This window comes from Hyalella azteca, unplaced genomic scaffold (genome assembly GCF_000764305.2).
Source record: "Hyalella azteca isolate HAZT.00-mixed unplaced genomic scaffold, Hazt_2.0.2 contig11506, whole genome shotgun sequence".
NCBI lineage: Eukaryota > Metazoa > Arthropoda > Malacostraca > Amphipoda > Hyalellidae > Hyalella > Hyalella azteca.
This window is the reverse complement of record NW_025941501.1, coordinates 270,125-288,240: the sequence shown is the minus strand read 5'-3', so window position 1 is coordinate 288,240 and position 18,116 is coordinate 270,125. Positions and strand designations below refer to the sequence as shown.

Here is an 18,116-nt window from a genome sequence, read left to right as displayed (position 1 = left end):
GTTATGGCTGTCTGACTAGGTGAAGCTTGATTTATAAGCTGTGGCTTGAGTGATTTTGAACTACTCAATAAATTCCAGGGGTGTTGGTCAAAGCCGTAAGGAGCATAATCTAAATTGATATTGGAAGAAACTGCTCTTCCAGCTCTTATTGCAAAATTTGTTGTAAAAATGTTGGCTATTTCTAAGAGATAATTGCTACAAATAGCATCTGAGATATCTATTTTAACAGACTCCGAATCATTTAACGAATTGACTAAATGTAAGCATTAAAAATATTATTCCTGAATTTAGGGACATAAACGAGTAAACTCGTGTAGGAGTAAAATGTATTTTTTTCTACCTGCTGGAATTTCGTAAGCTTTATTTGTCTCCATAAATGAGAACTCATTTGCTATACTCGTGACTGCGTGCCAGTACACCGTCGACGAGTTGTTTCTTCCTATGATCACCAATGATACCGCAATGGTTGACTAATTCTTAATAGTCCAAAATTCCATGATCACCAAAAAAAAAACGCCAAATCTTAATAGTCCAAAAATTTTCAATAATAATGAATATTTATTCCATATAATACGATAGTGCCATCACTGAATGACTCTAGTGGTAGAAATGCATAACGTTTCCTCGGCAGTGCTTCAGTCCTCGAAGGCGTTGATGGTGCAGGCAGAGCCGCCGTGCTCGAAGATGTTCACAGCGCCACAGCGAGCCATGTGGTTCACTGAGGCATGTGGCGAGACGCCTCCAATAGTGCCATCACAAGCCGTCTGCCAATATTAATTCGTGTCAATAAAATATTTCATTATTCTTATTGATTAATGATATTTCGGCAACAATATAATGATAATTATAATGATATTATAATTTTTGAGTCATAGCAGGTAAGCTCAGCCTGTGAATTGGAATAGATAAATTTTTCAGAAAATACATTATTCACTCTGAATGAAAACACGAGTGAATGATTATAAAATCGAAGATCTATAGCTAAAACATCGATAATAATACAAGAAAAGTATGGTATTATACCAGGTATACCATTTCAAAAGTATATAAAATAAAAGTATACCTGGGTTACATCAGGTTCCCATCCAAAGCTGGCGGGGGCGGTGTAGCCTTTAACGTCAAACCAACCGTCCGCCTCCACAAAAGGACAGTCCATTTCCATGTCAACCATCCAGTAATGATCTCCAAAACTGCCAAACGCAATTAGAATTAATTTATTTGTGTGAGTATGAGCCTGACAATATGCTAAGTAGAGTTCATGTATTTCAACAGCAAACAATGGGCATGGTGAAAAATAATTTGTAATTTTACTATGCTTCCTAAGAAGTAAAACCTAAAGTCACGTTATTATTCTCATTTATTATTTTTTGTCTTAATATTATTCAGGTTTTATAAGTTAGATTAGAGCATATATATGTATGTATAGTTTGCACGTGTAAATAAAATATCTCGACTAGTCCTAGGCGCTTACGTGTTAAGTTCTTGGTAGGCTGGGCTAAGTATGTTGCTGGTCGTCCAAACGAGAGGCGTTCCTTCAGCGGGAGCCCCGTAAAAGCTTCCCTGTCCAGCTTCGGCGCCGTGCCAGTCCAGGAAGTTGTCACCAGCGCGCCATGCGTTGTAGCCGTCGTAGTGGTCAATGGTACCCAGAAGTCGAGTGCGCATCGGGATAGCGCAGGCGTCGCCCGTCACCTCATCAGTGTCACAACCTGGAAGCAATAGAATAATGCATAAAATTAAAATAAAAGACACAAGACTCTATATAGGAAGTCTAAAAATAAGTAACATTGAAATAGGATGACATGACATGACATTTTAGGTGCCTGCAGAGTTTTGGATATATATGAAATTAGTTCTAACTGCTTCGTAGATACAACCTGGCCGAGAGCAAATTGTTTCAAGTGATTTAATTCAGAGAAATGATGTGCGTGTTCGCCACTATATTTTCTTTATATCATTGTTTAGATAAAAAAATTACTTAGAACAAAATATCAGAGAGTATGGTGCACAGATAATTTCAAATGATAACCTCAACACAGTTTTTACTCAAATAAATTAAGAAGTGGGTTGAAATTTCAGCGCACCATTAAAAGAGTTTGTAGAATTGTGGTAATTTAAATTTACGCAGTACAACACAAAATTTGCTGTGCAATATTTTTATTTGTATTATATCACTACCAGGATCCATAGATATGTTAGAAACACTGCACAGTAACCGGAAACGTACCGGAGTGCAGGTTTGTATCAAGTCCTCCCCTGATGAAGAGGCTTTGTTCCGGCAACGTCTCGTAGAAGATGAAGATGACGGTCCTGTTGGTCGACGATGCTGCCAGCGCATGTGGCATCAGGAACGCACTAACAGGGACCAGGTTCTCAGTCATATATAACATGAAATAACAATTCCACTATCAAATCTATAATATTATCTATCATTAAGTCATTCACTTCTCCGATTTCGTTTGCAATTAAAATGTAATTTATTAAATCGATTATGAAATAGATTAATATAAACATGGTTTCGATCGGTTATTAGATAGATATTCATATTGTATGAAAAAGGTGATCGAAGATTCAGACCGACTGTCATTGCACGCCATCACGAAGTGCGCAACAAAAAACAGCGGTTACGTCTAAGCTGCTTGTTGCTACTCAATTCGCAGATGGACAATATTGTAGTGTACGGCAACTCAAGACAGTCTTATCATATGATCAATTCTTTTCATCTCGTTTGTGTTCATTCGATTGTGAACCTCGATAGAACCTCGCGTCAGAACCTCGATGGACTCATCAAAAATATAATTTGTGCAGTGACCACTGCTAATCATTAAAGAAAGTGAATTAAAATCCTTAAAACCTCAAACTTACCTCAACACGAAGAAGCATTTGATGCTGTCCATATTGACTGAGTATGTCAACTGTCACGACGCAGAGCCGAAATCTTCAGTTTACATAAGGCAATCTTACGCACATGTGCATTCCCATGCGAGATATCTGTATATAGATAATAACAATTTGGTTTTCACGTTGCAAGATACGACGGAGCGTGGCATGAAGACATCTAATCGAGGTAAGTAAGATAGATATCATGTCAAGGATAAGTGGTCGAATTCACTTTCACATGCACATATTACCTCGACATGTTTCCCATGAATAAAACATCATTTTCCAAATATATTTAAAGATGAAAAACATACCAGTAGTCATGGTTCAATTTAATACGCCGCTGTAACCAAATATTTGTTTTCTATTTATGAAAGAGTTATGACACTGAATTAGGAAGTGAAATATATTTAGACTCGACGAGCATCATGAGATACTCTCTGGTATTGGATGCGTTCGTCTAAATCTGATTACTTTGCATGCAGCCGTTTCATGGTGTTCGTGAATGATCAACTGAGAAGCTGAGTTGGCAATTATCCTGCATACTAGAGGATACATCGTGTCGTCAAAAATAGAGCTCTCCATGGGCGAATCTCTATGTTTAGAAAAGGACTTGGCGCTTCAATTATGGGAATCAGTTGGCCGGATTATTAACAAATACAGAACTCACTCTCGAAGTACGTCGACTTCGCGGTAGCTATAGTAGGTGATATAGCTGTACGTGTACCCCCTTCCTTCTGTTATGACATTATTGATACATGTTGCTCCCACTTCGTCTTATGATGAGTCTGAAAAAGTTATCAATGAATCTTATATTTCTCAATAGAGAAAAATTCTGGCCTTGAATCAATTTGATGCAAGATAAATCCAGGTACGAATATAGAACTAATCTGACATTCGGCGCCCAAAGAGATAACATCCTCGGTTTGATAGCGAAAAAACGTCTATCCAACTATTTGCGGGATATTGAACACGGTGGTCGGTAGTGGAATGAAAAACAGTTTATATATTTTCGAATGTGTCAATAATAATATTGCCTAGTGTGTTTTGTGTGGAAAAGGTTTTCGAATGTGATGCGAGGAATCTGGAATTAAGGTCTTCAGCAATAACTTCTCGAGCGACCACCCTTATAATTCAGCGGCTGCATATCTGATCAGATTTAAGATACATGTTTAAAATGGTGCGTTTTAGTTTTGTGCATTCATGGCATTGATATTGTCAGCAAAATATTCATGTTCTGATGAGAAAAAATGAATACCTCGCCTCAATTAACCAAAAATTTACATGCACATCATTTGTAAAACCATTTACAACGAATTTGATATTGCATTTTTCGATTGGCAAGTTCAACAAAATTCTATTAATGCGCAGAATATGATCGAAATAATTTTAATGAATTCCTCTAAATAAAATAGACGACGAGTCTGCAAAGAACATGTCTCACAATAAACGGAGGCAATAATATGCTGTAAAATAAATACTCTGCAGGCCGGTGACCGTTCTGGATGATTCATGGAATATTTCTGACGATTCATGGCCGATTTTATTGATAGCTGGCGGGATACGAAGGCAGTGGCTTCCATTAACAAGATTGGTCTTGTCGGGAAACTTGGAGACATTATAATTATGACGATTGTAGCGACCCCAGGGTCCATTTGAGAAGATCCCGCTGTTGTAAGGCGTCCATCTGTTCGATGAGACATTCAATGGGAAGAGGTCTCGATTTAATGCGAACTACTTCAAAATACATTGATTAGTTGGAAATCTCAAATAGTTTAATTCATTTCAGTAATCACAGAATTGCTGCATGGAATTAGAGTGGTTTCGTTTCATTTAAAAAATGGCTAGGCTCCATCACTTCAGTTTCTTTCATTTTCCGCATCCGAAGAGAATTATCGAAAATGTTTGTATTTTTATTGACTTAGAAATTTTAAACTTTTTAAATTATACTTTGGGCATTGTTATAATCACATCCATATAGTCCGTATGCCATTAAAGTCGATAACCGTTTAATGAGATAATTATTATGAAAATCCGTATCGTCATAGCAGCTAAGGCTTTGCTATCATATACGAGGCAAGCATTTAATAATCCTGGAGAGCGTCAGTAGGATTATTAAGTCAGTAGGCAGATTGCGTCAGTAGGCAGATTGAGCACTTCTTTACACGTTCCGTACATAAACTTCGTTGCCAGTGTTCAGTAGCAAAATATAATCTAAAGGGAGAAATGGCCCCTGTGAGTTAGAACTGGCCTGTAGCAGCACTTCGAGAGCCGAACACGTGAAGGTTACAACAGCAGCACAAACAGAGCCACACACGCGAAGGTTACATCTGCAGCACAAGCAGCTTCATATGAGGTCTCTCCAGCAAAGCTGCATCAGCAGCATCATGTGAGGTCTCTTTAGCAGCCCTCACAAAGGAACGGCATCGTCGCTCGATTCAGTAGCGCATTAGCATTTTTAGAGGCCACAGATAGCGTTCCAAAAGATAGCAGGCGGCCGGAAAGCTTGTCGCTCTGAAAGATTGTCAAAACGAGCCGTGCTTTACCGCCAGTGACGCCTCATGCTCTCCATTGTGTCGCCCTGCTGGGATGACATTGTGCCCGCCTCATGCACGACTTTCTATTGCAACCAAAAGACCTCAGTATTTCTTGCACCAGAAATTGCTGTCCGCTCTTCATCTCCTCTCTGCAATGACTCCTGGCGCTCTGTCTGAGTTTTTCCTGAGCAAAACACATGTGTCCTTGCCACATCGTTTATTTGATGGCTTATGTATGTTCTTGTTTTAAACACAATTGCCATATGTTTCTTTTTTTTCTTGTATATGTTCATGTTTCAAACTTGACTTAAATATTTGTCTGTTTTAAAACAAGTTTTGAATGCGTTTCTGTCTTCTTAAATTTTTTCCTCTTTCATGTATGTTGCCTCAAAATCATGAGAATAAGTGGATCACAAGAATAATTCTTGTTGTTCCAAAAGGTATTCTCCAATTCAGATTGAACTATCAGTATAAAACGCAATAAATCTAGTGTAATTAAACATTATGCTAGCACAACTTGGAAGTTCACCATGAACAGTATTACTAATTTTGTCGTCTTACTAAGCAAGTGAGACTTCTGGATAATTTATGAACTTCAACATTGTAAGGAAATTCAATCCCCTAAACATCCTGTCACTCGGAAGTTAATAACAAAATCGGGCACATAAATCGATTGGGTATTTTTACATCAAGGCATTTTGGAAGGAGATCAACATAGCGTAAATCCGTCGCAATATCTTTTATTGGAAACTAAACCGATGTAGACGAGACCTGAAGACACCGGACTAGGAAGATCTCGCCGGGTCTTGCAGCCCCGACGACCGACATGGAGTCTGGCACAATAAGCGTCTCGAAGCGCAGAAATTCCGGGACAATAAGCGCCGTCGGTCGTAAAGCCGCCCTGCCGCTACCGCCATCTTTCTTTATCGGGGCCATAAAGCATGGAAGAATTTTTTATTCGCGGCCACACAGCCACATGCTTGTGGGCTACGGGTGAGGGGAAAGACCTGGGAACTTGTGGGGAGGGAGAGCGGGGAACAAGTGAAGGAGGGCTAGGAACTTGCGGGGGACAGTTTGGAACTTGCGGGGGACAGTTGGGAACTTGTAGGGAGAGCTGGGAACTTGTGGGGGACAGTTGGAAACTTGTGGAGGGAGGAGAGAGCAGGAAACGAATGGGTGAGGGAAGATGAAGTAGGAAGTGGGTGATGGGAAGACCTCACCAGCAGAAATTTCCCTCCTGCACTCGCTTCCAAGAAACAAGAATCTCAGTGCCCATGATACGACGTCAGGCTGTTTGCTCCGGTCATATCGGCTCCCCTGACTGGAAACTTTCAGATTTGTTTATCGGGCGCGGCATCCAGCAGTGAAGGGAGCTATCGCTTCGCTTATCGTAATGACGGAGAAACCTACACTATTTCGCAGCGTGATGAAGAATCAGTCAACTTATGGCTCCTATGATCCACGAAAATAAGGTTCAAAATCGGCGACCATAGCGGCTGAGGCATCTGACCGACATGTCTGCTGAGATGCGCGCCGTGCTTATTGGTTTTGCAAAAATTTTAGCTTCGGCAGGCTTTATGGACAAAGTTTTATCAGATGAATTGAATAGCCCTCTGGAATAATTCGAGGGAGCACATTAGGGGAAACCAAACAGATCATCCAGCAATATAAAGTCCGTGCCCTCAATCACCATCTATGACGGTTGGAAAAAAAACCTGCGAATTTAATCATAAAAGTTGTGATTTTTATGATATCGAGTTATTTATTGTGCTTCAATATTTGAGCTCAGTCTTTTCTTTACTCTGTTTCATTAAAATTATAGAGAATAATTCGACTTACTTAGATTGAAATATTTATGGGCAGCTCCAATGCTGTTGATATTAGTTTACGGTGAGTTTACGGCACGTAGTTTGATAATGATTTCGCCTAAATTATATGAGACTGTACTAGCTATAAATGCACATTTAATTATAGCTGGAATAAATTATGCATATTCAAACAATGCGGTTCTTATGAATATGAAAATTGTTGAATAATTTCATTTTTCATAACGAAAAATTAATCAACCCCTTTTGCACATGCATAAATTGCTCAGCCGGTCAAATTTTCGTTTATAATTTATATAACATCCTTCACTGTGAAGTAGATCGTAATCGCGAGAAAACGCGTGTTCGATTTGCAGAACAAAACCCCAATCACGCGTGATTGGATCGCTCCCTATTCGGTTAGCAATAATGGCGAGGATAACTGGCGAGTAAAAGTGCTCCCGTGGTAAAATTTTATTGCTCAAGAATCTGCATAAAGTCTAGTCTATGGCAAAAATTATTCATTCGCAGCTTATTTGTTTGCTCTATACGATCAAAAAATTCATGCCGTAATGACTTCCATGACTAAATCTTTGACAGTTATAGGTGGCATTTATTGGTTGCAGATGGTAGGGAACTTTGATACTCGAATGATTTCCAGGAAGGCCAGTTTTACTGCTGCTTCAAGAGTCAGGTCAGGAGCCCATCTGAGGAAGCAGAGGAGGTCGTAGATAAGAGGCTGAGGTCTCCTCAACACATTGCCTGCTGCCGATCAGACTGACAGATGGACTTAAGCCCCACAAACGGCGTGTGTTGCTCACAAACTTCCTCCGTTTGAAGGATTCTCTTTGCAAGTGGGCTGAGATTGTCTGAGTAGCTTTGCGTGTGGACTGTAGGACTTTATTTCCACGCTGACTGCGGTTACCGTTGCAGTTAGGACTATATTACCAAGTTGACTGCCGTTAGGAATTGTTACCATGCTGACTGTTGTTAGCAGTGTAGTTTGGACAGTGTAGTGTTTGTACACTGTTGTTACCAGTGTAGTTTGGACTGTGTTATAAAGTTGACTGTTGTTACCTGTGTCGTTGGAGCTCTTTCACCATGTTGATTTTTGTTGAAAACTTCCATAAGTATTTGAAGCACTATCGAAGAAATAGCATGTGAGCTGTGACACTTTTAAACAAGGGTATGCTATTTATATTTTTACAGAATAAATTTTTCCACCTTATATTTCGTAAGCATTAATTGTTTAACATTCTTCTCCGCAATCAATTCGGGAATAAATTTTTAAATATTTGACTTTCCTCAAATTTTAAGGTGCAGTGAAAATTCGATACCCTGACCGCTTTACGCAGAAAATAGTGTTGTTCTCTAGACAATATTCAATTGTGATTTAATTGTGTTCTTTGTTTACCTACTTTGATCAAATGAGGATTTCCGTTGGAATCATTGAATTTGTATTACTCACTGCCTCTTCCATGGATGGAAAGATGAACTTATTTACCCATGTCGCTACAAAAATATTAATCAAATAGAAGTAGTCCAGCACTGTACCAAATAGTTTGTGCCTGACCAAAATTCAAGGAAACTCATGTGGCATTTGCGTTACAAGGAAAATGCTCTCATTAATACATCAATTCAGCTCAGTTTTCCTTTTCTGAGTTTTGTAGAAAAAAGTGACGCATGTTTGAGAGTGCGTCCTTGCTGGCAGCGAGCTGTGTGCGTATGTGCTGTGCTAGCCAGGAAGAGTGGAACTTCATATTATTCATGTAATTGTTCTAATTTTATATTGAATCGAGAGCATCAACCTGAATTTGTAGTCATCAGTTCCAAATTTACTGTGAAGGGACTTGATGAAGCTGCTACCCGACCAAATATTGACACAAATTCAACAAGCCGAATATTTTTTTGAACCCATTTGAAAATCATTCCCCTATTGATGAGAGCACATGAGGTTGCTATAAAACATTGCCGTTTACTCGCAGCCAATCAATGTTAAAATTTGAAGGAAAGGCTTGGTGAAAATCTTGAAATTTACTTGGTTTTACACAAAGGAATTTGATGCACATGATAAAAAGGAGCCAGCACGCGTTGCTGGCAAGTTTGTTACTCATATTAGAGACGTTGGTGTCAGCTAGAAGCTATTTCAGGGCAGCCGTAGTCAAAAATTTTAACCTCACGATGCTAGAAGGCGGTTCATTCTACACCAGGCCCCGAAGACAAACTTTTGGTGAGAAATGAGCTCAGTATGCGGAAATTTCGATAAATAAATTACCAACTTCAATAGATGGAAAATAAATACCTTGTTTGAAAATCCACGACAATTAAGTGATATTTTGAAATTATTTATCTTAAACTTGACTATATATATGGTGAATGAGATTCACATTATCATTATTTAGGAATAATGCACATATTTTGCATATTACCTCTTATAATATATAATGCACATATTTTGCATATTACCTCTTCAGGATTGTCTAAAACTTCGATGTTTCAGGGAGCAGAGAGCTGAGGGAAACATTAGACTGGCCACACTACCAGTCTCTCAGAGGTAACATGTCCACGAATTTACGGAAACAAAAATTGACTATAAACATACATGCATAACATGTTTGAGTAAATGACAAAACTTCAGTTATTTAACTTCTAACCGTTTACCATAACACCACCTTTTCACTTGAGCATTACAGGCATCGTGAAGTAAACATGAAGCCTTCCCAACAGACTACTTGTACTTTCACTGCCAACAGCAACCCATCAATTCTAGAACACAATGTGAAATATAAATGCACAATACCTGGTGGTATTCTTCACTCGAGACTCGGTCTTCATAAATTTTCAAGCTTTGCAGATGCAGCACTTGGAGCTAACAGCCAGCCTCAACCGCACGCTGCTGCAAATCACTCTCAATGGACGCAAGGTGAGCTAGGCTAAGATTAGATATTGTTTGTTTAACACACCGAAAGGGTGAGATTTTTTCATCATGTCCTATTTGGTTCAGTTAAAAGTTATACCTAACTTAAATGCCTCAAACTTCACCGCAGCACACATGTCGGCATTCAAAAGAAACGATCTATTTAACGAATCTAAGCCACAAATTTTCACGCAATTGCAAAAGCTTCTTAGTTATTTTGTGACAATGGAAGGCTACGAGTCACAATTTTTACTAGTATTCTACGGGGTTTATGTACGAGCGGCAAGTTCTGTGCAGTAGCTGCTGAGTGAGGACCAATATATATGTCACTGAAAGTATACGAAGCAATCTTTCATATTGCATGTGAGTCAACCCGCGATATTTAATTGAAACTGATAACGCTACATACAAATCCTAGATACTTGACCAGCCCTCAAATGGAGTGTCAGATAGCAACAAGAACGACACTTGGCCCTACCACGGCGTGACCGTGGTCTCGGTATCTCCCGCTGGTGACGTGAAGGCGGTCGACCGCTTCCAGACTTACCACCCCGGCCAGGGGGCGCAGCTCGTGCGCTTCCTGCAAGCCCTGCAGCCGGGAAGACTTGTCATTTTCTTAGCAGTTGTAGGTACAGCTTAAAACTGTTATCTTGATACTTAACATTCTTTATATATACTTGATACTTAATAATAATACATCAATTTTGATGCTTAATATCTTGAATGCTTAATATTAATTACTACTTAACTTTTTTTGGACTTCAAATTCTTACAGTTAACTTATCGATAATGCAGAGGATGAAACTGATAGTTCACGAGATATCATCTTGAGAAGTTAATATTATATGCATTCTTGATTCTCTCACATATAATTCCTAAAATTATGCGGTAATGGCATTAATTAAACATTCAAAAATATTATTTACATAATACTTAACAAATAAAATGGAATCTACCCTAAAACCTACACCAAGTACATATTTTGCTACATCATCGGCATCCACAAGCCGTGCATGTGCACCTTGTAAAAACGTATACACACATTTACAATGGTGCACCACGTAAACTGTAGAACAAATCCTTTAAACTTTATCAATATGCAGCCAGAATGGATTCTATTCTTGGGCGAGGAGGCGAAAAAAACCTTCCGTTTACTCGGGTTCAACCTTGGCGGCCACAAAACTTGTAACCATGAAGCGTGGATCGGAGTAGCATTCTTGGACTCTACACTGGAAAACTTCGGTCGGGAGAAACGAAGCGATATGGCCATTTATAATCATGTACGTGGATCTCCATGCACGTAAATTTAACACATATTTTCCATCTATGAAACCTTTATTTTATTTATAGCATACTAGGCGATCATGTTGTGTCGTTATGACAAAGGGTATATTTAATATCTACGAGCGAGGAAAGATTTCTGGAGTGAGACGGTTCAACTAAATACTCTGTGAAATAACATATACAACATAATTATGTAACAGCAGATTCAACATAGATAATATTTTATTTATCTAACAATGTTCCATGCATTTTTTCTTAAATCTAACCAGAGTGGTTAGTACATTATTCGTAATATCATGAAAGCGCCCACTTTTTGATGTGATTGGTGAAGAAGACACTTTTATATGGTCATAGTAAGAAATATAATAAATACAATGAATATGAGTAAATATTTTAGTGAATGAAATTATATAATATATCGATAATAACAAGCTGTTATCATGATTTCAGGAAGAGGCCGATTTTCAATCTTGGCATGACTCCGACAAAGAAATTTATACGGCGGATCCTCGTCATAATGATAAAATTCCAACCTGGCTGGATAAGGAATCGATCCTACGGAAAAATGGAGACAAATTCCATGCTAAGGCTTCAGTTTGGACTGGCAGAGTGATTGCAGAAGCCACGGTGACCACTCTAAGAATTTCAAAACCAATCCTATTGAATATAATGCTGCCAAACAAAAAGTATAAAGGTGAAGAATGACAGAAATTATGAGATATATTTTGCTTAGTCAAAATTATAATGCTTCGAAATTGATCAATCGTGAGTTACAAATTTAGAAGATTTTTTTTATATTATGGAAAATCTCAGAAGGTACTAGCATATATCAAATAAAAAAAAGACATTCTATAGAAGCTTCTTAGAAATATTATGATTTGCTCTAAACATTTCATTTCAGACGTAGCGTGTGACTGGCACGAAGAAACGACGATGAAAGAACAGCGACATTTTTGCACGAAGTACGATGGTTACGACGATCTATGCAGATGTCGCGATCCCTTCACCAGCAAAATGAAATACCAGCAAGTGAGCAAAATCATTTATATGAAGTTTATTGTAAATATTGCTTGAAATAACGTACAAATGCTGTATTTATAGTGAGTGTTTTCCTGTCTGCATTCACAGCCTCGTATCAAAATACGGGAAAAAATTCCGTTCGCTGTTGTCACTGCAAACTCTCCACGCAAGCTATACAGGTATGATGCGCGTCAAAATTAATTATAAATCTGAAAATACAAAAAATTCTTAGCCACATATTTCATTTAATCATAATAGACAATAATTATACCTAAGACGACATTAGAACCAGCACTAAGTTAAAACGAAAACTGTATAAAAATGAGCCACTGTTTTTAGCGCATTTTCTCATTTATGAAAAAAAGGCACTATTGTGCTTGCCATGTTCGTCCGTTTGTCTGTCCGTCCGTGACTTCGCGTTTTCGTTGACGAGACTATGCGCTCTCTGTCACTCACTGCAGTGAGTACCTACTGAGTTATATTTTTTCATACAAGGTGCATACAGGTTCAGAGAGTAGAAGTTAGAAATCACAACCGAATCGTTATAGGATAGTTGATGATTGAATTCGAATATAGTAACTCTGTTTTTTTTAGAACCTTGCGGTCATTGCTGGAGGCATCAGGTTCTGCTCAAACAGAAATCCTGTTGGTCATCGACGGTATCCAAGAAGAGACGATGGCTCTGGCCGGGGTGCTTGGGATCGCATTCATCGTCCACAAGCCCCAAGGAGAGCCTCACTCTAACGTCAGACCCAACACCAACGTTAGGTTTGCTCTCGAATCAGTCTTCGATGTCTTCCCGGAGAGCGACAAGGCCGTTATTTTGGAGGATGATCTCGTAGTGTCACCAGACATTATCAGGTACTTGGTCTTTGGAATATTATAGCGTTATCTAAAGAACAATAATCAATTTATTCACAAATAGAATGTGTATTTGATTAATTGAAATAGTTGAATATCTCCCGATTGAGAGTAATTTGAAATTGTTCATATAGCTGATAATTAAGGTCATCAATTGGCGACGATGGATGAAACAATTTTTAAATTTAATTTATTTACTTGCTGAAACTCATCTTCCATGTGTGCATGACTCAGCAACAATTTCCCGAACCAAGTATCGTGTCAGTTAACTACTGTAATTACCATCCGTCGATATGAGAATGCTTGCTGTACTCGTATGAGGATCGAGGCTAGTCAAAGCTAAGTCATTTATACATTTTTTCGTGATTTTTATGAATTTAAAAGCTTTTCGCTGCAATGCTCGATGTACCGTCCTGGACTGCTGAGGCAGTCAATGAAATATCACTCATTGTATATACGAGAAACATGAAGCCTTGTACGTAGAACAAATAAAGGTTTCTGTGTTTTGTTAGAGAAATAATGAAGAGAACTTCATTCCGCATCATTTATCAAATAAGTAAAAGCTAATCGCTGAGGTAATTTAATACATTCAGACAAATTAAAGTATTGTATTCTTCAAATATTGAAACACTTTCTTACTCAGAAAACTTGCTGCAGAGAACGTTTCAAAATTTGCAGAGAACAGAAGACTTATGGAACCTTTTATCGAGCCAAACTTGGTACCGATTTGCAGTACAAGAGTAATGAGAGCTCATCTTTTTTGTAAAGAGTCCCACTTATATCTCAGAGTATATGGCGCAGATACTTCCAAGAAACATCGTGGTTGTTGGACGTGGACCCGACGCTGCTGGCGGTGAACGCGTTCAGCTACAACAGCATCAGGGGCGTGGCGCTCGACACCGCGGCGCTGCGCAGGGTCCAGGCGTATCCATACTACGGCTGGATGATGAGACGACATGTCGCCCGTCAGGTCGTGACCAGCTGGATGAACGATGAGGTGATTGACTGGGTGCTGCTACTAAATATTGATATTAGTAGTATTATTTGATAATAATAATCAACAGGTAATAACATAAATATATTAATAAGTTATAACAAGTAGTGTAAAAAATTTAATTATCTAATTTGAGATGAAGAACTACAGGTTCACATCGCAAGATGAGTACATGAGCAAGCACGTATATTGTAATAATACTAACAACGTGACATAAGAATTTACTCTATTGAATCAAACATGTTTATCAGTGGCTCTGTTCTGAGAAGTGTGCGGTGTGTATCTTCCAATATTATTCATCAATGAATGTATGTAGGGATTGTAGGCTTCTTTGGCAGCAAGGCAACTGATACACGTGCTCCTTGATATTACTCACTTGACCCACTCCTCACTTGACTCACTCCTCACCTGACACACTACTCACTTGACTCACTACTCACGTGACTCACTACTCACTTGACTCACTTCTCACTTGACTCACTCCTCACTTGACACACTACTCACTTGACTCACTACTCACGTGACTCACTACTCACTTGACACACTCCTCACTTGACTCACTACTCACGTGACTCACTACTCACTTGACACACTACTCATTCACTTGACTCACTCCTCACTTGACTCACTCCTCACTTGACTCACCACTCACTTGACTCACCACTCACTTGACTCACTCCCCACATTCCATGTATACACACAATAATATTGATGTTGCAGACGGGTGACTGGGACAAGTGGATGCTACGGGACAACAGGACCAGCAGAGGTCGGGACGTCTTAATTCCTGAAGTGTCGCGCACGTATCACGACGGAGGTCTTGGCGTGCACGTCAGCGGCTTCTACCAAACCATCTTTTATGAGAGAATCATCGTCAACACCGACAGAGACGCGCAGCTCCAGAACTTGACCAAGTGAGCGTGAGAAATTAAACCTGGGTTCTCTATTGAACATGAGTGTAGGAACAAACTTAAAAAGAACAACCTTATATAGGAACAACCTTTAATAGGAACAACCTTAAATAGGAACAACCTCAAATTTTAACAACCTTAAAAATTTTAACAACCTTAAATAGGAACAACTTTAAATAGGAACAACATTATGAATGAAAAGTCAAGGTCCAAGGAATTTTTTCCTCGCTCAAGGAAATGAGTTAAATTGGTCAAAATAGCTATGCACTTCTTGCCTTTCTCTGGGTCAGCATGACCCAATTGGGCTCAGCATAAGGGAGTATTAGTGGTACGTCCGTTCTCTGCTCGTACTGTGAGTGGGAAAGTGTAACACTATTTTGACATTGTTACCTAGTTTTTCGTCTGAGTGCATGCACACGATTTTTCATTGGGCGTCTAGGCTACAAAAAGACGCGTACGAAGCCCATCTTGCGGAAGAGTTGCGGAGGGCGCAGCCTGTAGTTGTCGACGTGCTTAGCAGCTCCGAGAAATTGCCGAGAAATGGCACCGGTCCGATCGTTACGTACGTCTCCGCGATCACGCACCACGACGAACAACTGAGCTTTGCAACAATCATGATGGTTTGTTTTAGAATAATCTGCAGTACTGGTGTATTTCTTACGTTACACCATTTATTAAGTACTGCTAAGTACGATTTAGAGGCTAAATACCATTTAGTTCAATTCTGCAATAGAAATGCTATACGTAGTGAAATATTATATATATTTGAATTATTATGTTAACTGAGAAGCTTTACACTGTTTTGAAGGTCGTGAAGATTATTAATGAATCAGAAAATTGTTTCCCGGGATTAAATACGTGAGAGTCTCGCAGAAGTCAGATTCAAATGAAAATTGTTGATTATACAATTGAAGTGTACTGAAATGAAAATCTCATGTTTGAATAATAGAAAGTTACAATTTTAATCACGAATAGACAGGGCAATGAAAACTTCCTTAACGACCTTTGTCACATTCAGAGCCTCGGAACGTACGACCTGGACACCTTGGAAATTTTTGGAGGGCTGATGATATTCAACGTCGAAGGCCGTCGCCTCTACGTGGTTGGCTGCCCCTTGTCCGTTCTCTATTGGTAAGTGTCTTGGCATTCAAGAGGAAATTTTAAATGAAATTTAGACTTAAAGTTATCGAATCAATTGTTTTTACCAATTTATGTTTAATTCATTGATTCACAGTAATTACAAATTTCCTTACTTCGTAGTCAAGTTTTCCTGGTCAATTTTAGTAGTTACATTTTGGGTAGTTTTTCAATAGCTATAGTAGCTACATTTTGAGTAGCTTTTCACTACCTACAGTAGCTACATTTTTCGTCTAATAGAATTGCGAGCAAATGGCAGCATCCAGGTGAATAAAAAACTACTAAGCAGAAGATTTTCAATGAATGCATGTCCTTCCTCACGCTCATAACCCCCTTCTGTTATCTTTCGTCCAGTCGTAAAGACGCGCGCCTTGTCGCCCCGACGCCCGAGCTCCATGAGCAAGTTTCTGCGCTCGTGGAGAGGCGCGAGCAGGACCACTTGCGGCCGTTTCTTCAGCAGCGCGTCCGTACCACCAAATTCGAGCGTGAAGCAACACTAAGTAATTTCATAAACCATAACACAACGTATCAGCCGGGAGACCTATCTCCAGATGGCAAATACGTTATAACGGATAATTAAAATATCTTGCTTAGTATTCCGAGTTTGCTTCTCAATTGATGCTCCTCAATTTTGGTGGCAATTTTTTTTTTTTTGCTTCTCGATGACTTGTCGTCACAGTAATCATAGTAAAGAAAATTAGGTCAAATCTTTGAGTTCTTCCTTCCTGCTCGAAACAGTAAGAACAAATGATAAAAGTTCTCAACCTGACGAAATGTTGAGATTTTCTTGAATAGAGACGAGCTTTCATGTCTGCTTCTAAGTTAATCTAATTTTATCTTAGATGAACCAAGCATTAGCATCCTAAAGCTGAATTTTATTATCCTCACTGACTTTTTTTATTATCATCTGCAAACGTATCGAACATTTCATGCTACAAAACTACTATCACTAAACAGTTAATAACTTCGTCTGGATAATTGGAGGTTTTTTATGATTCTCTTCTGATTTTCAAAATTACGCTGACTCTGCTGACTTAAGGGCGCCGCATCTGATTCCGGCTAGGCGCGCTTGAACTGCCACCTGACTGATGAAGTTCTTGTTCCCGGCCGTAGGTTTGCTGTAATGACCTATTTCTGGATATAAATGATCCAAATTTGAGCTCTCATTTATCAACACACGTGCCACTTCACACTCAGTCTTAGTCAGAAGGGGAAGATGGAGAACTATGGTTATCCCTTCATCTGGCAACATAGTGACTCAGACATAAGAGTTGTTGAAGGAAACACTGCATATTTTCTGTTGGATAAACAAAAGCTAATCAGTACTGCATGGTAACGTTACGTAGCTCATCATTGATTGAAGGAGCTTTAGTTTAAGATTGACTTTTTCTTCTCGATATATGAACTATAAAGCGATAATGCTTCAATTTATTAATTTTTTTCGTTTACCCATAGGAATATTTCATCTTTCATGCATAAACAAAAATTTTTATGGCATGCCCGTACCATACTCACTTCGAAAAACCCTCTGGAGTACATGACCTCTGGTCGAAAAACTGCACCTACATCATGGCACAAGAAATGCGCAGACAAAACAAAGGTCGCATATAATTTTCGACCATCAATCACGTCAATTTTCAATTTGCTGAGTTCTCTTGGAGAGAATACGTGGTGCGGAAAGTTGATTAGATTGGCAGGAAGGCTGGGGGCCACAAGCGATCAGCTGGAGCATCTTTCACGAAGATGATCTCGCCTGGGCTTGCTGCTGGAGAC

The 18,116-nt window shown here is 39.0% G+C and overlaps 2 protein-coding genes across 2 annotated transcripts; one reads left to right on the top strand and one right to left on the bottom strand.

Moving 5' to 3' along the window:
* Positions 1-308: 308 nt before the first annotated feature.
* Positions 309-2,913, bottom strand: LOC108674762 (alpha-amylase). The gene is made up of 5 exons (XM_018162732.2): positions 2,863-2,913; positions 2,225-2,352; positions 1,472-1,706; positions 1,064-1,190; positions 309-764 (listed from the first exon to the last, which is right to left on the bottom strand). Exons 1-5 carry the CDS (start codon positions 2,892-2,894, stop codon positions 636-638), a joined length of 651 nt encoding a protein of 216 aa, XP_018018221.1. The 5' UTR covers positions 2,895-2,913; the 3' UTR covers positions 309-635.
* A 6,169-nt stretch (positions 2,914-9,082) lies between these two features.
* LOC108674766 (protein O-linked-mannose beta-1,2-N-acetylglucosaminyltransferase 1) lies at positions 9,083-17,163 on the top strand. Its single transcript, XM_018162735.2, has 14 exons — positions 9,083-9,449; positions 9,720-9,773; positions 10,066-10,142; positions 10,555-10,761; positions 11,240-11,416; positions 11,871-12,114; positions 12,322-12,449; positions 12,549-12,619; positions 13,035-13,301; positions 14,103-14,298; positions 15,016-15,209; positions 15,646-15,826; positions 16,225-16,337; positions 16,698-17,163. The coding sequence occupies exons 1-14, from the start codon at positions 9,281-9,283 to the stop codon at positions 16,921-16,923; spliced, it is 2,304 nt and encodes a 767-aa protein (XP_018018224.2). The 5' UTR covers positions 9,083-9,280; the 3' UTR covers positions 16,924-17,163.
* The last annotated feature ends 953 nt before the right edge of the window (positions 17,164-18,116 follow it).